The sequence below is a fragment of the Clinocottus analis genome, unplaced genomic scaffold (genome assembly GCF_023055335.1).
Source record: "Clinocottus analis isolate CAN_PGR_092001 unplaced genomic scaffold, fCliAna1.0.p SCAF_6, whole genome shotgun sequence".
Lineage (NCBI taxonomy): Eukaryota > Metazoa > Chordata > Actinopteri > Perciformes > Cottidae > Clinocottus > Clinocottus analis.
In genome coordinates, this window is record NW_027176218.1 from 9079633 (window position 1) to 9103485 (window position 23853).

At 43.3% G+C, this 23853-nt stretch overlaps 1 protein-coding gene across 2 annotated transcripts in view; it reads right to left on the reverse strand.

Moving 5' to 3' along the window:
• Window positions 1-4482: 4482 nt before the first annotated feature.
• Window positions 4483-23853, reverse strand: part of otud7a (OTU deubiquitinase 7A) — a 33305-nt gene continuing 13934 nt past the window's right edge. The window contains exons 3-13 of one of the 2 annotated variants that reach the window (XM_068603808.1): window positions 22599-22752; window positions 20126-20311; window positions 19794-20012; window positions 17805-17906; window positions 17209-17336; window positions 16462-16574; window positions 15013-15140; window positions 14783-14932; window positions 9262-9376; window positions 8015-8099; window positions 4483-7704 (exon numbers count right to left, since the gene is read on the reverse strand). In XM_068603808.1, coding sequence (XP_068459909.1) covers window positions 6145-7704; window positions 8015-8099; window positions 9262-9376; window positions 14783-14932; window positions 15013-15140; window positions 16462-16574; window positions 17209-17336; window positions 17805-17906; window positions 19794-20012; window positions 20126-20311; window positions 22599-22683 — 2871 coding nt within the window. In that variant the 5' untranslated portion in view covers window positions 22684-22752 and the 3' untranslated portion in view covers window positions 4483-6144. Of the gene's footprint in view, window positions 7705-8014; window positions 8100-9261; window positions 9377-14782; window positions 14933-15012; window positions 15141-16461; window positions 16575-17199; window positions 17337-17804; window positions 17907-19793; window positions 20013-20125; window positions 20312-22598; window positions 22753-23853 lie in introns of both variants that reach the window. The other variant, XM_068603807.1, reaches the window with a different exon arrangement.

Here is a 23853-nt window from a genome sequence, read left to right on the forward strand (position 1 = left end):
TTGTGAGAGGTTTCCTGTACATAGTGCACTTGCAAATACAGAGGAATGGATAATTCACTACCAATTGAAGCGTCCCACTGAGCAAAGTGCACTTTTAAACATGTGTGACACACAAAAAGCTGTTTCTCACTCCATCTACATGTGTTGCTCTGCAAAATCCCCGCCAACATGTATTTATCCCACCCTCAAAGCCAAGTGTGCCCACCAACACCATGCAGAGACTGCAGGTGTGTCTTCTCCTGCTCCATGACGAATCATGCAGCGCGGAACGAGACAGGAAGGAAGGGAAAAACGAACCATTACAATTCTTGACGAGGAGCCTGGTGTTCTCCATACTCAATCTGTACACCTCCTGTCTCCGGGCAGGTTGGAGCTACCAGCGCACCACGCTACACAAACAGACAAGCTGCCACCCCTGGCACCACCACACAACTTGGTGTGCCATCACAGCCGGCATGTTCCCAGAGCTTGTTTTTCATATTTGTGTGGCAACATGATCGACTTCTGCATAGTTCGTTTTGCGTTTATATTTACCTCTTTAAAAAAAATAAATGTTTTAAGCTTTGAATGTTGGCAAGGAGCTGTCGTCAAAGAAAATTGGGCTTTAAAATGTACAAATCCTGTGTCTTTCCTCTGTGTAAAGTGGAGCCTGTGGCCCCTCAGTAGACTACTGACTGAGCTCATTCACACGTATCTTGTTGTATTACAAGAAGATCTCAGGTTTTGGTGGTTGTGTGGGAGAGGCACGTTCTGTGTTGCATGTCTTTCAATCACGTGTTTATTCTCAGGATGACACATTTTCTCCTTTGTAGTGAGTTATAGTGCTGCAGAAGGGGAGCAAAGTACACACAGTTTTATGAGCGGTGACGGCACATCTCGGCAGGTATCACCCTGCAGACAGGATGTGGGGGCGGAGGGGGTTTCAGTTTGACTGATTTATCTCTTCAGTCAAACCTTTTCGTTGGATTATCAACTCCCGAGCAAACATTTTCCAGGTGAAAATTCTGCACGCAGAATAAACTCAGTGATTTACAGTACAGGGTGAAAACCTCAAGCATGAGTTATTTCAAATGCATTGTTGAAGGGAAAGCACAGTACATCCTGTGAGAGAGACGGAAGATGAGGATGAGGTGGTGGGTGGGTAGTGTTACCCGCTGCTGATTTGTGCACCCAACCTAGACACACTCAAAGTTGAGCGCGTGGGAGGCATTGTGGGCTGAAAAGGGTCTATGCTCCACTGAGGTGTGTGGGCATCTCTGACTTTGAGACTCAGTGGAATTAATCCACAGAAAAAGGAGGGTGAGATGTGGTCAGCAGTGCAGCAGTAGTGGTCTTAATCACACAGAGACCTGTGTGTGTGTGTGTGTGTGTGTGTGTGTGTGTGCGTGCGTGTGTGTGTATGTCCCTCTTCCTCCATGCCAAGCCCCAGAAGGCAGGCTGAGGGGCCATGTGATGCCACCCACTCTCGAGTGCAGTGCACGGCGGGGCTGGCGCTAGATCCTGCAGAGCGGGTGGGATGAGCTCAGATATTGGAGGCTGGCACTGGCTGAGAACAAGGCTTAGCTATGGAAGTGGGGGGGGGGTTGGCATTACCACTCACTGCAGCGGAGGCATCAAAGGCATCAACCTGCCTAAAACACTACTACCATGAATACTGTCAGGTAGAGCCTTACAATATAGAAAAAAACTGAATTGTGCAAAGAGGATCTAAATATTCTATTCATATACACACATTTTATTCTCACCATCTTAATGGGGCAACTGCTTACCATTAAAAAAAAAAAATCAATATTTATGAACTATTGTGTTGCACTAGGGCCTCTAATGGGTTCTTATGATGTGAGGAAGGAGACAGATGCATCTGAAAGAGAAATAATAGGCAATTCAGAATCACTATATGCTGGTGTTTTAGTTTAAAATGAGTTGAGTGAATTTAAACATGGAGGCTGTGTTGAGAGGATGAGAGGCCTGCCAAGCGACTGCCGTATGCCTGATAGAGCTCTTTGTTGCTTTGAAAAGCAAAGGGAGGTCCCTCATGCAAATTCAAAGGGAATTCTGAGAAAAGGGGATCCAAGAAAGAAGACAATGTACTCTGTCTCATTCAGTACTTGTTATGGAGGACGCAGGATTCAAGAGCTCTGGGATACATTGCTGGGAAGAAAGAGCCCCTCATGTGCCATTGTGTGACTAACATTACACATCACGTGGAGATGTAATTCATCTTCAAAACTGAACAAGTCAGTCCATATTATTAGCAGCCGCAGTCCACAGATGTGACTTGAAGCATGGGGAAACAGTTGGAGAAGTCTCGAGTCCAACCCACATTGTTGTCTCGAGCAGCCCAGTCACGAGACTACATCTCAGTCAGAAGTATGCAATTCATCCCACATATTAAAGGCTACTGCCTACTGAGCGACGGCCTCCTCACTCTCACTCCACCAACTCAGCCAGCTGCTACCCTACAGACTGTGGATTCTTGAAAAAGCGAAGGCTAATTATATTTTGTACTTTTTTTTTTATTGAAAAATCTTTTCTTTTTGAACCCTCATGAGCTCATTTGCAATCGGAGTTCTGACAGATTTGTTACTCTACCGAAATGTATTGCATTGCTTATAGTTTAACAAGACTGTACGGTGTGCATCCATGCCAGAGGCTCTGTGGGGCTTTAGCGCGCTGTTTCTTTGAGTTTAATGCGAACATTTTAAAATGTTGACCTTCTTCATCAGCTTAGCAGAGCATTTAGGCATGCTAACACTTGCTAATTAGCACTGAACACAAGTACAGCAGAGGCTGATGTGATAGTTTGACTGTCATTCATTCATAAACCAAAAAGAGTTACAAGGAGGTAAAGTTAGGTAAAATGATTGGGAACGTATGCGTCTGTATCAAATTTCGTGGTCATCCTTCAAATTGTTGTTGCAGACTTTTAAATCAACACCACAAATGGCGAGAGAAAAGGTATCACCAAAGTATACAGGATACATCCTCTGGGAACAATTAATGTTTGTACAAGATGCACCAATCCATGAGAGATGTTGAAATATTTCACCAGATAAGTGGAATTTTTGACCATCTAGTAGCATGAGAAGTCAAAAGATCTTTAAAGTTATTAGGATTAATTTACCATATCCATATATGGATGTATGACGATATATTCAATAGTGGGTAAGCAACTGATTGACTGAAGTCAGTAGAGCCATGCTGTCGGCTGGAAATGTAAAAAACAACATCACTAAAGACATTATATTTACTTAACCATGTATATCCAATGATACTAATTTGACTGGAAGCCTTTGGTCACAGTTTGTATGTAATACAACAAATCCCTTCTGACTCTGTTATTCCTACAAGCTGCTTTTCTCAGCATTTGAAGCTTTAATTAAACTGTTATTAAATTCCCCCATACATATCTACAAAGGTAAATAAATAATTAACCATCTCTTTGAATATCCTCCAAGTCATTTCTATGTAACGTTTGATACCATTTGTCTTGATGTGTGACGTTTGCTCTCATGCAGCAAGCCATGACCAGATGTAACCCTGGCAGGGATGGAGGACACTCTCACATGAATGCCTTTGCTGATTTTCTGCCGCTTTTCAAAAGCCTCTTTAGCTGCGTGGTGTCGATCCTAATGCCAATGTCAGGGCATCTCTGGAGGAAGGAAGCAGAGTTCGAGCTCCATGGCTGGAGCGCTGCCCTACTTGTCTGTTCACTCACAGGAATCTCCACGCTGTAACCTAAGAAGAATTTTGGTGGAAATATCCCCATCATTTTGTTTTGTTTGACTCATTCAAAAAGCAAGATGAATTACCCTTTTCCATTAATGCAGAGTCTTTCAAATAACCATCGAACTTGTCTCATTTGAGAAAGTCAAATGGCCTCTTAAAGGGTACTGCAGTGTGCTTTGCAGTTGTATTATGACCAGAAATGTCTTATAATAGAAACTGTTAAATCAAACCATGAAACTAGGTATTGTAGGATCCAGAGTCTGTCTAGAGTCTAACCCACATTTGCAACAAAAAAATCTGCAAATTTAGTTTCTGTAAAATCAATTTTGACAATACATTTCTTTAAGCGTCTCTCTCAAGTCCACCAACAATATGGAAGTGCAATGTTAAAAGTGGAGAACCCCTTTAAGGATGCTGCTAAATTTGTTCATGCCAGTTATACTTTTCAGGAAAAAGTGTGACGGTTCAAATGATCATCCTCAGTGATTGTTGTGTAAAACAACATAGTCACATTACATTTTGATTAGTTCTGGTACCCTAATACAGTAATTTAACCAGTTATTGTTTGCTTTTAGTCCTCACTCGAAAAAAAGAAGAGGATAAAAGCAAATAGATAGCAAAACAAGTGTATTGTAGCACATGTGGATCAAGAGAAAGCTAAACAACATAATCTCCATTATAACTTGATTGAATATTGATGGTAAAAGATCCACAGCCTAAAAATAAACTCTATACTCTCCAAAATTACCTGATAAAAACCTTCTTGAGGAAAAACAAAAAAGACACAGACACACCATGTTTGTAACAATAAACTATGTTTTTTTCATATTTACATTTGTACCTAATGTGCAAATTAATAATTTAAAGTAGTGTAAAACTCTTAAAGGAATACAAAATCATATCTTACAGTCCTAACATGGTGAGAGTCCATGAACTTGTCACATAGAAACAAAGAGGAGCAACACTGCAGTGTGTACAGGAGAGAGACAGAAGCAAACCCAGGGAGCAGTGGACATCCTTGGCCAGGACACACTTAGGTAAGGACAGCATGGTACATTATCCAAGCATCACCAGAACAAACAGCAACACAAACACTGCGTCTTTACAGTAGTCATGTCGAATGAGCAGAAAGCACTTGGAGGCCCGGGGTTTTACAAACCCACTGATTGGTTAAAGCACTGATGATCACAAAGGCTTGAGGTGCTCTTAGCAGCAGGTGCTTCTTTTGACGGCCTCTAGATATGGAAGAAGAACAGACAGACAGTCTCACACTGGACCGGTGACACATCTATACTGCAGGTCACCACATAGTGCTAATAGCATGATTGCACATTGTGTTGTTTGTGTAGAGGGGAAGAGACACGTAAATCACACTTCAGACAAATACGCATCGGCCTGCTCTTACTACCCACAATTCTTCTCATCTAATACATTAACCGAATAGAGAAGTTAACAGGCGACTCAGAGAAACACACCATAAACACTGCATATTTTAGAAGCAATTCGTCCTATGCACATTGTTCGGTGTTTGCCACAGAAAACATTTTGAAAAATTTGAATTGTAATCTTTTTAAGGAAGCCAGTTTGGCAGTGCTTGTGGTCTTAAGGAGGTCGACTTCGGGTACAAATGTGAAATGATATCTTACACATTATTTTGAGTCCAATTCTGACACAGGAAACCCTTGTACTGTGGCAAGAACAAAGGTACACTTAACAAATGAGATAGTTTTACATTTTCATCCTAATCCAACATTACAATCTATAATGCTTACACATTTTAATTCCTGTAGTTCAAATTTGTTTACAAAAGCACACCGTGACAATCCTTTACAATTTACAAGACACAGTTAACCTACAGTAACTATATTATTGGTGCATAGACAAAATTGGGAGAGGGTGTAGCAAAAATCACCAATTTATTGCTTTAAAGTCTAATATTAATCTCCCATTGAATTTCTTTTGATTGCAAAACAACTACAAATGTTTGAAGAACCAAGCAGAGGTATTGCATTCAAAGTGATTAAAAGAGCTAAAATGTTCCCTCCTGATGAGATGCAAATATTTTTGTACTTTAAAAAATAAATAACTTTCCCTCACATACAGAAACTTACATCACAGAGAGATGACTTTTACTCTAAAACAAGTAAAAGACTAACTTCAATGATAAAAATTAAAAAAACTAAAACAAAACAGCACAATTTCTGGCCAAAGCTGCTCACTGTTTCAAGTTCTGCTTCCCCATCATAAAGTAATTCTCTTTACTGACAAGGGAGGGTTGACAGGAATACAAGAGCATTCTTCCACAAAATAAGAAAACGTTTGCCATCATGTTATTCTAAATGCAGAGTGCAGATGGTGTCGCTCCCTCAAGTCTCCTGCGGCCTTGCTGACGAGTGGCTGAAGTGGCTGTGATGGCTATGCTGGCCTCTGCACTTTGCTCTCCCTCTCCCTGCGTTTCAGCTCCTCTCTGAAGCAGTAGGAGCAGTAGTTGTCTGTCTCTGACCTGCCGTAGAAGGAGCAGTTCTCCCTCTTGCAGCGGCGCTGCTGAAAGCAGTACAAAGGGCTTCCAGTGCTCCGCCCTTTGGTTTTCTCTTGGTTGAGCCAGGTATGAGACGAGTTGTCCTCATCAGCAAACTCCAAGCAGTCCTGAATATCCCCCGCATTGAATCCATTGGTGTAGGTGTGGGACTTGTGTTCGCCAGGCATGTTGTAGGACATGGTCTCTATGGTGTTAACAGTGCGGACCCCAGACAGACGAGCAGGGCTGTAACTCTGGGATGAGAGTGTGCGGTTCTGCTGGGGGTAGGTGGCGCATGTCTTTAAGGTGCCCACCACAGGTTTATAGGGGTCATCTTGGAAGATGGAGGATTGTATGTTGACATCTTGTAAGTGAATCACGCTGTGCCGCTGGATGGGCGGTGTATGGCTGTAGTGGGCTGACACAGGAACGGTCCCGGGTCTTTTAGCACCAATACTGGGGGAGGAGTAAGGCGCAGGGGCTGGGGCTGAGTAGGGGACATGGTGGGAGGCTATCGGCGGAGTGAGAGGAGGTACTGGGACAGAGATGAGAGGGGCTGCGGGAGTGGGACTGTTCCTGCCCTGCATCTTGAGACCCAGCGGGGGCTGGGAGTTGTGGTTGTAGGTGTGGGTGTGATGGGGCAGGACGGGAGAGCAGCTCTCCGGTGGCGAGCTGTCTGATCTCTCCCTCTGGAAGACACACTCATGCTCGGCCTTCTTCAAGGTCACCTCATTACTGACAGGCGGCTTCTTGTCAGCCTCCTTCCTCTTCTGCTCCTGCTCCTGGCTGAAGCGCTCCTGGGCGTTGGTCAGGTAGTAGCTGATCATCTCTTCATGGAATTGGTGTCGATGGCTGGTAAGCAGAAGGCCTGCAAAAATGAATTTACGCTCCCCCTGCATGGCAGCCCGCAGGATGTTGAGGCTGAGCTTAACATCGGTGCTGTATTTCCAGTTTTCAAGGGTCTTGTCTCTCGCTGCACTGTCGTGTCTCCCGGGTGGGGAGGAGCTGGAGGGTCCGTCTCTGTCTGTAGGGGATGGACTAGTGGCCTTCTCAGAGGAAGTGGAGCTGGCTGACTGGCCCGACTCCTCCTTGCTCCCTTTGGTTGTCTTAGACTCTTTTTTCTTTGTTTTTTCCCCTCCATTCTCTCCATTACGACCTGAGCCAGAGTTGGATTTGTTCATTTTTCCGTGCACAAGGCCACCCAGACCTCCCATGTTCTTCTTCAACTTGATCCCCAAGGTTTTGCTGAAGCTACCTAGTTTGTTGGCTACAGAATCAGCCCGGCTCTTGTCTTTGTCCTTGCGCTGCTTGTCTTTGTCCTTCTCCTTGCTGGCCTTGCCGTTGTTGACGTTAGAGTTGCTGCCGACAGACTCGCGGTCAGAGTCCATTGACTCAGCCAGAGACTGGACATCCTCACCTGCAGAGGCTGTGGGAGACTCTGGCTGAGCTAGGGGAGCCTGCACAAAAATACACAAACATATACAGCAATGAGTAAAACACAGAACATAGCAATAGCAATGAGGTCTGAGGGAAATTTTTCAGGGACTCCAGACAAATTCCCCCCCAAAAAATGTTTTAAAAGTACTTTGTTTGATTTCTGGTGATTTCAGTTTAGGATGCAAATATGTGAATTCTTGGGATTACTGCATTCGGACACTAAATAAAACTCAATGAACAGTATGTAGTTTCAAAAACATCTGGAACCTGAAGTCTCTCTTGGGCAAAATTAACCGTGACGAACCACAAACACGTGTGAGAAAAAGTTACCCTTGTTTCAGATGGAATCCGGATCCACGTTACATTCATGTAGTTGTGCAGCAGGTTGAGTTTGGCCTCAAGCGACAAGATGAGACTGTGGGAGAACATGTGTCCATAATTAACAACAAGCCATGATGTAACACAGTTGACATTGTTCAATGGCATACATAGCATATGAATTGATCAGAGTATGACATTTTTAGGAAGTATTGAATTAAAATAGACTATGAATGCTTACAACGCATTAAGGGATAATATAAAGAGGTGTTATAAGTCCTTGAACATTATTTTCATGTATATCTGCATTGCTCATTATGGAGCTTCTTAAAAAGGGACAGTTCAATCTATACTGCTTTGGTCAGAGATGCCTGGTTTTGGAGATATTGGCTGTAGAGATGTCTGCCTTCTCTTCAATATAATGTGACTATGGGACACTCAGCTTGTGGTGCTCAAAGTGCCAAAACAAGTCATTTGAGAACAGCGCTATCTCTCTCCAGAAACATGACCTGGTCACTCTAATCCATAGAGCCACGGTCTACAGTCACCAACGGTATCAGTGTGCAAAATGAAGCATGCATCTACTCATGGATGAGATGTAACCTTTAATGGCGTCCTCCTTGGCTGAGCTGTAACATTATCTTGCTTATTGGTGCTATATATGCTAGCAGTATCGATTATAGATGCACCCTTCCTGAAGCAAGAAATTACGGTTGGCAGGTGTATCTGGAAAGAGACATTGCTGTAATTTTTCACCACAAGCGGAGTGGCATCTCGTCCCAAATTATACATCCAAAAGTGGGCTGAAATCTCTACTGCGCTATTTCCAAAAGTAAGCAACGCACAGCAAAATGATTGGAATTGATTAATGGCACTACAGGAAAGAGGATGAATAGTTTGGGGTGAACTGTTCCTTTAAATGATAAGCTGAACCCCTGACTGGCAGGAATGTGAAACCGACACCCTTACATAAACTCTTTGGTAAACTCAGCATGTGTGCTTTAGTGAGGCCATTCCTGGGAAACCCTATGGATGACTGACATATCTCACAATTTGTTCTCTCTCTGCTCACTCTTTAAAGTGACCTGAGCTCGGAGATCATAAAGAGAGTTAAATCCCCAACATACAGCTCTGTTGGTAGACTAACAGAACTGCCTTGGCCTGCAGTTTCTCACCCTTCATGGGACTTTCGTAGTCAGCGCCACCGTGTGCTTTGTTGATAAGCATCAACACCCTGCGATATGCTATGCAGGACTTACTTGGCTAGCTTGGTATTATCATTGTCGTCCCTCCCCCACTCCCAGTCCCTGCCAGGGTCCACAGCAAAATGGAGCGCCAGCAGCTTGTGCTCCGAGTCCGTCAGAGGGATAACAGCTGGAAGAGATGGGATTATCAGAAGGTTAGTTTGGTCTAGCTTTACCACCAGAGTCTACGATGCACGCCACCCATTCTCTCCCAAGGCCACCGTGGTTTTAGAGTGACACCATAATGACATACTAGAATAATGCCATGTTAATCATCCCAGATGCCCATCAGCATGGGGTGAAGTATACTGTGGTACATTCTATCTGACGTCCATTTTTTAGTCAGAAGTAACCGTGACCAGTGAGTGTCACTCACACTGACTCATGCAGACCGTGAAGGGCCTCGGTCACCAGCTTTAACTTCTACTGGTTGCTCCTCTTATAACATAGACTGGTTGCTACCCCGGTTCTATGACATTAAACTGGCCTTTCTGGTCAAACCACTCCACCTACTTTAAACCATGAGGAGGGAAAAAACAGGTTTAGTACAATTTGGGTTGTAGCTGTAGCTGTTTTCTTTCCACAGTTGGATTGTTTAGTTTTTAATCCAAACTTTTGGAAAGTCCTCAGACAAATTGTAAATTTGAACATTTACAGTTTTATGACATCTCCACTGAGTGAAGAAGATCATGTGATACAATTGAAAGCTTAATTATTGAAAGCTTACTAAATTGACCTTTTGCTGAGACTGCTTTGATAAGTAAGGTCAAGAATGAATTATTAATTATCAAATTCGGTCCTATTTTCATAAGTATCTTTACTATCTGCAATGATAACACTGCGATCTCGAGCTACTACTGATATCTGGGAACACAGTGACATTTCTACAGCAAAGTCCAATGGAGCAAGGGAAAAAAGAACAACAGTTAAGTTAGATTATCTAAGCCACTTTGTTTGGAGTCAAATCCAAACTGAGTACACTTAAAATGTTGGTAATAATCCTTTGATTCATAAAAAAAATGTGCAGGCACAACTATGAGAAGTATGTTGGTCAACGTTGAAGTACAAAGTCAGTCTGTAAACGGTGATCAAGTTTGTCTCTGTTTTCTCTTCCACATAAATTAAGCTAACCCGGGTGTCTGCCTTGTGTAGAGAAGTTGCAGACCTCTGAGTACGTAATGTGTTATCATGAACAGAAGAAGTGATGGCCAAAACTACCAAAATAGGACCCAGGTTGTGACAAACTTAAACCATCCCTTAGCGAAAGGATTTGATAGTCTGAGCTTGGCATGATGCGACTGCGGTTACGATTTACATTGAACTGAGTAGCTCTGCAGTTGTTCAGGGCCGTACGTGATGATTCAGCTTAGTAAGAGAGCGCAATCAGACACAGGAGTACAGAAAAAGAGAAGGAGTGTTGAAATAATTTCAATAATATCTGCTGATATGATATGCACAGTGCGGGCGTGTATGTGTTTGTGTGTGAGGGCATGACTGCTTTTCAAAACAAGAGTATGAGGAGGACTGGCTAGACCCCACTGGCCCACATGACAGCTCTCCTCGGGCTGCCTTGGGCGGGGGCTGTTGTCCACATGACGGCAGAGAGAGGCAGGCTGTTCAGGCAGAGGACATTCCAGCCTTCACTGTCAGCCCCAGATGGAAGATACAGTCTCCTCCCTGCCTGATCAATTCTTCCACCTCCAATGGGCTACTCTGCTCTGCAGGCTTCATGCAACCGCCCCTCCTGTGTCCCTGATGAAACTGCAGGTCAAACACTCACTCTTTCCCTCTTGGGTCTCTTCTCAAGTGTCTATGCACAGGTGCAAAGTACACTATTAATCATGACGTGTCCAAAAAGTGTTTGTACATGCATAGTGATGATGCCTTACGTTTTTTTAAAACAGAATTAGTGCAGGCAACTCCCATGCTAGCAAATTCAACACTGCAAACATGATCACTTATTTGTATCTGACACCATTAGTCGCCCAGCAAACAAATTCCAACAGCTGAGTCACTAATAGCAGTGCTGACAAACTAGACTTGTCCACAGACGTGTCCTTAATGCCAAAGTTGACTTTGCTTCATACCTGTAAATTTAAATGTATTTTTACAACATTTTCCACAAAAAAAAAGCAATACTACTGCCTGTAGCCACAGAGAGTAATGAGAGCAGTGGAATGGAAGCAATGAACACTGGGAGAAAAAAAGCAGTGGTTTTCTTGGGTCTTTCCTAGAACACTCTTGCCCAGAAAAATCAGTCATAATCACAAACACACACAGACAGACAGAAGGCAGTTAACCAGCTCCCACTCAGTTCCCACTAAGGGTCATGCAGCAGGCAGCGGAGGTCCGTGAGGTGGCGTCCTGGCTCCCACGATGCAGCTGTCCTCTGTTCACGCCGTTCCAAACTGCTGTGTGTGCTGTTGTTCCCACTTGGGCCCGGTCCAGATTCAGAGATTCAACACTGCCAATTGAGCTCTGGGGGACTAAAGTGTGCTGTAATGTATTTACTATCCCTGTTGGCAGCCCTGTTTTGTTGTCCTTGAATGACCGATTCCCATAGCTTATGCATGGATGACATCATAGCCCTCTGCGCTAAGCGAGCGGTGTACTCAGCAACATAGCTGCCAGTCTGCATCGCCTCGCTCAGTTTGCATCTTTGATTCAGAGGGAGAACTTGGGTGTAACCTGTGAGGAAACAGCTGTTGGAAATGAGGTAGATAACCTTTCTAAGAATGCATCACAGGATTTTTTTTTTTTTTTTTAGCTTGCACAAAATTAACATGGATATGTGTATCATGCCTTTTGTCATAAGAGTAGAAAGAGAGATGATTCTCTCTCCTCTTTTACTCCCTTCAGAGGAGAAATTCATCCATAACAAGCTTTTATTCACAGCAGGAACACTGAGCCAATGTTTCCTCTGTTTGCAATTCAAGAACAATTTGTACTGTCTGGAAAATGCACATTTGAATCCTTGACTGGTCACTCCGCACAGCTGCAGATTTAAAGGACCCAATTCAGCAGACTAAACAGCAGTTATGCATATAAACAAGCCTGAGATTTTTTTTTTTGCCACCGATTTTAACAGCGGAACCACGGTGGTAATTACAAGAGCGTCACATTTGAAGTAACATATAAAACCACAACAAATAGCTTTTGAATTCTGGCTGCCATATTGATTTAATTACGCCAACTGCATGTGGAGAAACACACTGGGTGTCTTTATTAGATAGAGAAGTAGAACCTGGCCAGAGCTGGATGGTTACACAGCACTGTTATGTAGGTGGTCTTTGTGTAAAAGACGACCATTTACTTTATTTAAATTGGTGTTAGGGGGTTGATGATGGGATGCCAAAGAAAACCTGGAAGTGTTTTGGTACTGGGACCATGAGCTTGAAATAGCTCACTCGTTTTTTAGAGGTCCAGTTCCATTCATACATCGTTTAACCACAGAAGCACAAACACGCTGATAAAAGACATTGCCAACGCCGTCTACTGAGGAGCCAGTCATTATCACACAGCAGGTGAGCAGCAGAGGGCTGATACAAAAACACATAGAAAGCTCTGGATTCAACTGACTGCCTTACACAGAAGAGAAAATGTGACCATGCTTTTGGAATGTGTCCAGAGGGAGAAAAATTAAATAAATCCTAAAAAAATAACCTCTGACTTTAGAACCCCTAGCCCCCATTTTGTTTTGTTTTTCACAATCCACCATCAATATAGCCTTAGCAGCCGTGCCATATAAGGGTCAGTAGTGTGATGTGTCAGTGGGATTTAGAATCGGGTTACTGAGGGAGGGATGGGGGGGGGGGGGGAGCTTCGTTCTAAACTTCGATACAGACGGCTGAAGAAAGAGCCAGTATTCTAACCCAGCCTCTGCCACCTGAACACACACAGGGCCGACGACCTCTCGGATGCTCTTCCCTGTGCCGGGGGAAACTGAGACCAAACCCTCTACCTGAGACGTCCACACACTGACCTGACTGTAAGCAGAGAGCATTGGTTTGTTGAGGCCCCAGTCCGGGACCCTGCCCATATGTGGTGATGTAGTGAGGGCTTAGGGGCCGGCTGGCGCTGCTCCGTCCTAATTGGCAGTGGAAGATTAGGTCTGTCTGTCTGTCTGTACCTCTGCTTGTCTGTCTGTATGTCTGTCTGACCCTCTGCTTGTCTGTCTGGCATTTGTTCAGCGATAGAAGAAAGCATTGTACCATTTTTGAAAATTCACAAACACACATTACTTCATCATACATAACAAATGCAGGACTACGTGCCAGGAGCAGCACAGATTTGTATCATTGCTGTGTAAAATGATTCATCACATGACATACAAGTTATGCGTACAAATGTTTTCATAACAACTTGAAGAGAGAGAATGCAGACAGAATGCACTCAGATCCTATCACAGGACACAGTGTACCAGAATGAAAAAGTAGAGTCATGCAGTAGTGTAGCAATCAAGCTACAGATGGTTCTTTTGACAAATGCACCATCTGGTGGACATAAAGGGAACTCCCTGCGCCCAAATAAAAGAAGGTGGGTGTACTGAATAGTATGTGCTGTATACTAGGCTGCCTTTGATCTGCTGCTTGCATTAAAGGAATGACTTCAGGGCAGAGGGCTGCAGGTTAGTAATCAAGTCTGTCGGCTAGTCTGCAGTGGTCATAACCCGACTTAATAACTAGGTTGGTGTTTACACGCCGAGAATAGGAAACGCACAAGAAAAGAAGGAAGATGGCAAGATGGAGAAAGAAACAGTTTACATAAGTGTATCTGTGTTTGAGAGGGAAAAGAAGAGGCAGAGGGACGGAGTTGGCCGGCACCCCCGCGCAAGTGAGATCCACCCGCTGAGTCAGATGAAGAAGAGTGCCGTGACTACTAGGACAGGTTGTCAAGGAGATCCACTCTATTTGTCAATTAAAGGAACTCCATGTGAAGATTACTCAGAGCAGAAATAAGCAACACTTCCGGAGTGGAAGCACAACAAGAGTCACTCAAACAAAATGGAAAATCATCACCCTCTCGCCACGACATAACAGCATCAGTATGCTCCACGCTGCACCACATCACAGACCCGTGGAAAGGAGAAACCCTAAACAGACACACCTACTGCAACCATCTCAATTCAAACAGTGACCTCTGAGAGAAAAATGTTGACACACAATAACATACAATTAATTGATTTGATAAGAGCTCAGTAAGTCAGAAGAAGTGGCCTGCTGTCCATTTCCCATCCATGTTGGCCACTCCCTGGTTGCTGCTGTCAACTGGCCTGCTTTAATAATGGATCACAGGTAATTAGACTGCTGTTTCATACATTATTCACCTTCCAAGAAGACCACTCACACTCATTCTTGCCATCTATCCACTTAAAGTTAAACCAGAGACTGCCTAACTAATGCACATTACAGCAGGTAGCACTTGGGATTTTTAAGAACAGCAGAAAAGGTTTACATCCCACATCCCAATCTGCGTATATAACCAAATTTTCACGTCAAGATGGTCAGTGGTTTTGTGAGGATGCACAGTTGCTTACCTTGCTCTCGCTGCTGGTCTCTCTGCTCCATGGACACCAGTGCAGAGAAGTGAGCCTGATCGTAGGCCAGGACCAGAGGGGAGCAGTGACAGCGGCTCGGAGGAACCTCCAGAGGCAGATAGAGCCCTCCAAACGGGATGGGAGCAAACGCTGGAACACAACATCTAGTGTCAGTACATTGCTTATCCTACTGTATTGTAGAAGATCTACGCAAGATGCAGTCAGTCTACCTTCTCCTCCTGAGTCTCTGAGCATCGTGTCAGCCACCACTACAATTGGCCTGCGTAACACGTGGGCCAGCACAAACACATGGAACTCCTCCAGACTCTCATAGACCGGATCCTCAGAGTTATCCACCCTGCAGAGAAACAACAACAACCATGTAACACAGTGGGATCATGGGATACTATGACAATTTCCTGACTTGGAATTGAGTGATCTGCCAAAACAGTTAACGTCAGTGCAAATCATGTGCCTGCAAGATCTAACCTGATCCATTTTGCCCTCTGGTTACCTTTAAGGGACTTGTACAAAAATCCATCTGTTTGTACATGAGTTTGAATTAAAGCGAGCGGGAGAAATGAAGAGGGAGGGAGGATGAGACCGAGAGAAAAAGCAGAGGCAGAGCTATCAGGCATGCAACCACTGGGGAACCAGAGGATGTGCAACAATTAAGTTGTCAGCCACACAAACAGCCACGCTGCCAAAACTCACTCTAATAAAGAGCCTCTTAATATGTGAATCCCACTTATCCTATTTAGGGGCTCATCTCACACTAGGACCATCAAACGTCCCTGACCTGATTACTGTATTACAGTCCAGCTCAATGAGAGGTTAAAACCACCAGACTAAATGAGTAAATTGTGGGATATATTCAGCGATAGAGGGCTTTGTACTGGACGAGTCAACACTGGCGAGGTCAGCTAATTAACAGAGTTATTTCATTGTTTTCGCACGGAGGTTTTTACATTCATCTTTTAAGTCAGCACTGAGACAACCACAACGTTCAGAAATCATATTTTATGTAAAGTAAATGACATTCCAATCAACAGCAGAAACCTTAAGTTTTTTTATTTTCAACAGAGTTGTTTTTTCTCAACCAAAATAGCTGCTATGCCCATCGTGCAGATAGAGAGATCTGATATGATCATTTCAGTGAGAATGGAAACAAGAGACAAACCGGAAGGTTTCTGTGCGTAGGAAGAGGAAACTAGAGTTAGTTTTCAATCTGCCTCTGTAGCCTATGTTAACCCACTCTTACACTTGTTTATGCAATGGGTCGGGGGGAGGGGACAAAGGATTAATACTGGCCGCCAGTAGATGGCACACTGCAGCTCCAACAATGTTATTAAATCAAGAAGTCAATTTTAAGGAGCAACAGTGCGAGTGGGAACAATTAGTTTCCCTGACAGATCCATAGTAGTGAGAAGGTCACTTTTGTTTTAATTGTGGGCTTCCTGCAGTGTTTCAACGTACAAGCCATTCAAAACACAGCAGGAGAGTGTAATGTATGATGTGGGACGAGAGCTGTGCAACTCCCTACGGATGCTCTGTTTCGGTCCATTCTCAATCTTATACAATGATTACGGAGCAAACATTGCTGGATTCTGCTTCAAGGAATGAAACATGCGTCATGTCTTGGGAGTGTATTGTGGATAAATATGAGTCAAACCGCTTACCCTCCACTAGTGTTGCCGTTTTTGCTGAGGTGAGAGCGAGGCTCACTGGAGGCCAATTTCAGCAGCTCGTTCCACTCTCTCTCCCACTCCTCCTCAGTGTACACCAGCCCCGACTGCACCAACACACACATACATAGAGAAATTCTAATAAGCACGGGCTGATGTTCTGTTCACCCACACAATATTACTGTCATTATCGTAATTCATCGACGTCGTTTTTTCCAGAAGCTTTATGCATCAACAAATGTGGGTCATTTTTTGTCATATTTTTGATGTTCCTGGATGGTTTGATGAAAGAAACAGAAACGGATTATGGGTAATTGGAGAAAGATGGATGACAACAAACCAGGACGCTGCGTTTACTCGGGATGCGTCTTAGATCAGTGGGCCACCAGGACGCCCCAGGCATTTTTAAAATATGAGCATCTGGACTACTTCTTTGCCTGAGCTATCTTTGGTGACACAATTTTTCTAATAGATTGGCAAATACTTTAATCCATGAACATCAAGAGAAGGAAGAGGAAGTGCAGAGGATTTGACAGTATTAACACTGCTACTAATGCACACTTGGTATCATCAAAAGACTATTTTCCTCGCAGCAAAAATCCAAATGTGCGACTCAGCAAGGAGGCTAAAATCAGCGCTTAATAACAGAGTTACATGTGGCTCATCTCTTTACTTGCGCTTACGGATTTATTATTAATGCATCGTTCGTTAAAGTGGTTGTGGTGCATTTACTCTTCCAACCTCCTTGTTCTGTTGGGTTTGCTGCCACCTCCACCTCCTCTTCAGAGCGTCTCTCTCTGCGCCGCTCTTCATCATGGTATACAGGGATTTCCTCAGCATCAGGTCTCTGTCATGGAAGCCCCACATCCCTGACAAGACACAGTTACTGCATGTTAAGATTGAGGACATAAAAGAATGACACAGCCAAACAATATAATCATTCTGAGAAAACCTCCAGCTCTTAAACTTTCTGTCTCAAAATGTCTTTCATCATTCATCAAAGGGCCTTAGTTGTCTGACTGTCAGTATGAATTGCATTAGCTCTGGCGCCTCTAACATTGACAGCTCCTGCTTCAGCAGTCTTCACACTGGGAAGTCAACAATCTCCTTCGGCACGGACCTGAATAAACTGTCAACCCTCTGAACCCTGCAGCTGACAGTTTCCTGCAATGTATAGGTCAGTTATGTCCTTCCCTTCCTTGCTTCCTCTGCTCTTCGTACTCTCTCCTCTTGGTTCAGCAACTGTGACGCAGCACTAACACTGTCTTGGACAGTTGTCATGGATGATATGGTAATATCATGTGTTAGACATGCTTAAGTGTACATGAGCAGCTCACCTAAAGAGGCAGCATGCAGGAGGCAGTTCCCGTCCCCTGTGGTGGCCAGAGGAAGCAGCTTCTTACAGCTAGTGCACATGGTGGACCACCAGTTCAGACGACCTGCACACACGTACGACATTATAAGACCTTGAATTCTACACAAAACTGAGTAACAACAAGGAGCAAACACATTTAGTTTCAATCCATTTTCAAGTTAATGTTCTTTTAACTTACTCAAATTGAAATGCACACACAACAATATATTTGTGCGTTTCCAATATAATGTCTAATTGGGCTTTACAGAGATCTCTACGAAGAGGAGAATACATTCTGCAAAAAAATGTCATAGCACACAAAATGTGTCATAGCACACAAAATGTGTCATAGCACATAACAACATTTTTTGGGAGAGGCAATTCCAAGAGATGAAGTAACAGGGGCCATAGGTGAAATGGTCAAATGATTAAACAGAAATGTGCTCATTTATCAGGAATATAAATACAAACACATTCAGGTAAATAGAAGGCATATTTCAGATAAAGCAAGAACAACACAATACATAAATGAGTCTCAGATCCATAAAAAACTCTTTAGCACATTATCTTTTCATTATTTATGACATTATTATGGGATACTTTATTTAGACAAATTGAACAACATGCAATTATTGTAATTTTGAGTGTAGTTTATATCCTGATTATATTATTTTAGACATGAGATTTATGTAATTAACCATCTTGTCAATTTGTGCTTTCTAGGCTGTTTCTAGTCTAATTGGTCTTTCCAGATTCTGTAAAAAAACCATCTGTCATAAATGTACTATGAATATTTACCGGAGCCGTCGTAACTTTTCGTCAGCTTCTCATTTTATTTTGTTCGTCAGATGAACCTGTAAACTTAATGACCTCCAGTCTCACCCTACTGGAGCAGGTACCAGTCATGGCCCAATGAGGACAATTATACAACAAGCATAATTAGCTTCATTAGCTGAACTTTGAAGGCAATGACTAGCACACGCCATATGCTTTTCCGACGCCACTTCAAATACCCAGCAGCCCTTCAAAAACCCACTGAGAGTATCTTACTCCTCAGCCTGACTTTTACAGTATCTCCAGTTTCTGCTCCATCTCCGCCCTGCCACTGTCCCTGAGGGAGAGACGACTGCTTCACGGCCCTGGGCACGGCACACTGCTTTACTGCAGGAAGCCTCATCGCTCTGAGCCTGGGGTGATCTGACTGCATCATTTATTTAACAACAGTAAACACAGAAGAAGCTCTGAATGATTTACCCCTCAGTGTGGATGGGCTGAAAATGCAGATGTTTTGCATTTCTCCATTTTTTTCCCCCCTGATTTTTTGGATATGAAGTACATTTTTCTTGAAACTTGGACTACTATTACACTGTTTGTTAAATGATGTTATATCCAAGAATGATGAATGTGCTGGTTGATATTCAACCAGACGAAAAGGGAGATCTTTCACATGAGATCAGATTTTCTGGTTTGAGGGTTGAAAAAGTATACACACTATTCAACATATTCTATCTTATTTACTTGTTTATGAAAGACAGAAATGAAAAAGTCAATATTTTTACTTTACCAGATATTCTTTTTGGACAGAATTAGATGAGAACAGCACTACATTATCTGAAGTTTCTGGGTGAGAAAAATCTGCAGGAAGATTTGAAACGTCACTAACTAGTTTCTCTCTGTTAGTTCAAAACTTAAGCTGGGAGATGAATCCTTCGGGATCCCGGATGCTTTGAATTAGTTGTTGTCGTCTTGCTTCCAGACGCTGCCGCTTCGCTCTCTACTTTCAGTTTCTGTGAACATTAATGACTTTCAATGGTATTTTCTCATTGCTACTGCTTTGTGGGTCTGCTGCATTTCAGTGTAATTTAAACCAAGGACATACTGAAATGCATAACATTCAGTTACATATCTCATATCAGTAGTAGGAGAAGTATACCAGAATGTATTGTATAATGTTATATCCTGTAGGACTCACCGGCCTGCTCCAAAGCCATCATGGTGGACTGCTCGATCAGGTCTCTCTCTATGAAGCTCCTGAAATCCTCGCTGTACACGCTGAGATCTGGTAGCTGGAATGTGTAGATGGGCATCTCAAGAGGGAACTGCTCGTTAGTACAGTCGTTGGCCACCTGCAGCCGCGCCAGCGAGACGATAGCGGAGCTGGCGTGGGAGATCCCGCGGGACAGACGCTTCTCTAGAGGGGAGAAGAGGTAAGAATTGTATGGATGAACGGGAAGCAAGTGAAGAAAGACACAACTGGTAGGGTTCATTGGTGGTGGCAATATGGCGTTGAGGGAGCCCTCGTACCTTGTGCATTGTCCTCCTGCTTCTGGGCACATGGCCGGTCGATCTTGCTGACATGGCTGGGCGTGTCACGTGTCTCTGGCTGCTTGTAGTAGCGGCCCTCATTGAAGACCTGCGGCAGGTTGGCAGTGTGGACCTGCCTGAGCTCCTCGTAATCATTCAGAGCGGCACTGAGGTCCCAATTTTTACCTGCGAGACACAAACAAAAAGGTCAGGTTCATGGCACATCCACACAGATTACAAATATCAACAACAAATATTGTGTCTGATTATTGAAGGGTATCATATTGATATTGTTTTGAATATTTAGTCAAGGGTATCCTGAATTTGTGAACAAATGGTATTTTTTTAATAAATAAATTCTGATAAAAATCACAGCTCTTTACACATTTGAAATATATGTATATATATATATATATATATATATATATATATATATATATATATATATATATATATATATATATATATATATATAGATATATAGATAGATAGATAGATAGATAGATAGATAGATAAATAGATAGATAGATAGAAGAATAACTAGAGGTAATGAAGACGCTGAGGGGAGATAGATCATTTAAAAGGGTGACAGCAATATCCTGATGTGCAGGACACACACACACACACACACACACACACACACACACACACACACACACACACACGCACACACGCACACACGCACAACCCCCCCCTCCCCCCGGATGCTGTCTCTCTAATAGAGTTCCCTTCCAGCAGGTTTGAGAGAAACAAGTCGAGCCTCAGTCTTATTATACAACTGTGTGCCTCCTCATGATGTCACAGAAACCTTCTGCAGAAAAGTCTATAAAACTCACATCAATGCCAAAAATTGCAAACATTCAGAGGGCTCCTGCATGTAATCTGAGCATGTTTGTGAGACAGGATCCATTAATGGACTCCCTTTGCAGGAGACCCAGAAGAAGTTGTCTTCTTCCTCACTTCCAGACATGACCATTCTCGACAGTCTGAACATGAAACCCGGCGCCACTGAACACTGCCTCTCACGTCGATCAATGCTAAACTGGTTCTACTTTATTGAGCTGCACAGATGCAGGAATACAACTTAAGGTCCAGCAACATAGCCACCTTCACCTAATACATGTTCTTTAAATGCTTATACATTAGTCTACTCATTAGTCTACTATTACTGCGACATTGAAAGCATTGTTTCAGCTCTTTCCTTTTACATGGCTGTCATCAGCGATGAGAAACACTGATAAATTCATTTGCAGGGTTAACCCTATTGTTAACCCTATTACCTATTCTGAAGATGTAAAACCCTCCCCCCCCAGAACAGAGGAAATGTTTTGGTTGTCAATACATGTATCCACAAATGTCCAAACAAATGTTTCAGTACATAAACCAACCTCTAGGGGGAAGCACCACAGGTCAAGCTGTCATATTTGTGCTCCTCACACACATCCTGACCACCGGGTCACAGCTGATTGATGCACGTCTGGAGAGCTAAGCTAACACCAGAGAGAGGCAGCAGGCTTGATACTGAAATAGGACATCAAGGCCCACGTCTGTCTTGTCTGAGTGCTGTGTCTTGTTTGGTGTCTTGTTAGTGTCCCTGTGGCTTTGTGCCAAAGCGGAATCAGAAAAAAATGACTGAAGGGGAGGGAGAGACAGACACCCAACACTTTAATTCTTTTATCAGACTAGACACCAGCTGCATAATAAACACACAGAGACAAAAAAAAATTCCAGGACGCACACGGATTTCATTCCTTAATGGAAGTCTGATTTGTGTGGAGCATGCTTTTATTCCTGTAAAGTAGACAAAACGGGATCTAAATTAAGAGTTCAGCATTTCTTCACTGCTGTTTGACCAGATGCTTGAGTGCAATGCGAAATCATCTGAAAGTGAAATTGCTGCAAAAAAAAAAATGGGAGAAAAAAAAAAACAAACCTCACTTGACTGTCTCAAGAAAGCTAATTCAACTGACCATCAAGCGGCTTTCAGTTGCCGTGTGCACTTTTTTCTCTCCTGTTTTCTCCCCTAAAGTGGACCTGTATGTAAGCTATACAAGTGCCAGTAGCACTCTGCTACTCAATGAGTTCCAATGAATGGGCACAAAAGCTCTCCCCGGGGAGTGCACTCGTAAAACCGTCACACTGGCCTCTAAATCAGCAAGCTGGCTCACTGTTACAGGCCCCACTACTCTCCTCCCCTCCTTTGTGTCCTTTCTTTTCTTTTCTGCTCATTTCCTCTTCTCTTCTGTTCTTCGCTCTCCTCTGTTCGCTTGAGTTCAACCACAGCGCAACAGGGAGCAGCCGATCAAAACACCAATTTCCACAGATTGAGTCTCTTATTATATATATATATATATATATATATATATATATATATATATATATATATATATATATATATATATATATATATATATATATATATATATATATATATATATATATATATATAAATAAAATAGTTTGGGTAACTTACCTTCCAGCAGGTCTCTTGCCAGACCCGGTTCTGCCCCTGTGGACCGAACAAAGTCTGACAGGACCGCGTCCATGTCCAGAGTCATGTGATCATGTGTGTGCGCTGCCCACGGTGCAGCGGTGGCCTTGGTGGACGCCAGCCTTCACGTTGTCATCTGGAAAAAGACACCATTTTATAGTCAATCCATTTCAGCCACACTTTGAAAAACCCATCACTCACTAACCTCGTGAGAAAACAGAAGCTGGTCGGCCCCTCTTTCGTATTCCTATCCCAGCCGGCAGTCTCGGCCTGCTTGTACTGATGTGTAATGCTTTAAGCTGGAAGTACACAGTACTGTGAACAACACTCCACTCCCAGAACTCCTCCCAGCTCTTGCTAACAGTCATAACATAAAATCCAACAGCACAGGCGTACTATCAACAATACGACCAGGCATTGTATCCAGGACACACCTGCCTATCTCAAAAGCCTTTGGCCCACCTCTCGTGATGTAAAACCCCACTAACCCTCTTCCTGCCACTGAGTGCCAACCAAGGGTTTCTGGGTATGATCCAGTATCTTAAACCACATGAGCTGGACAGCAAGGAAGCAGGCCTAGCAACTGTTTGTGGAGTGATTCAGTGTGATGTTACTTAGTATGATCCTAGTTAGAGAACATGTTAACATCACGGCTCTAATGATCAACAAGCGTGTCTCTGTTAAATTTTAAACATCACTCCTCTGATGCACAAGTGTTCACTCCCTCGGCACATGGAACGAATGAGCCCATGCATAGCTTTCATTCCTCTGGAGGCTGTGTGGGTTCAGAGCGTTTGTCAGTGAAGAAACAAACACCCACAGGTTTGCAGCTCTGACGCCGGGACTCTGTGTGTGCAGACCAGAGGTTTGCAGGCTGCTCAGGTCTGTGGCTTTGACCTAAAGAGGAGTGAGAGCAAGCTGGAGACATGCTGATACTCTGGCCACATCACTGAGCCGTAATCACAGCTCCGACTCCGGGCGTCCATCCGGTTTTGGCTTAGTTTGGCACAGACACTGTGCTCTGGAAATACAGCTGATGCAAAACAAAATGTAGTTGTTTCCTGTTTCTGAGACGTATGAGCGGATACACATTGGTGGATAGGACATTGCAGCAAATCTATAACTGACCATGACAGAACAATCTCAGAACGTGCTCTCAGTTAGTATTATCATGACGTGAAAATGAAAAGTTCAAGACATAAAAAGACATCAGAGCACTGCTTGATTATTGGCATCA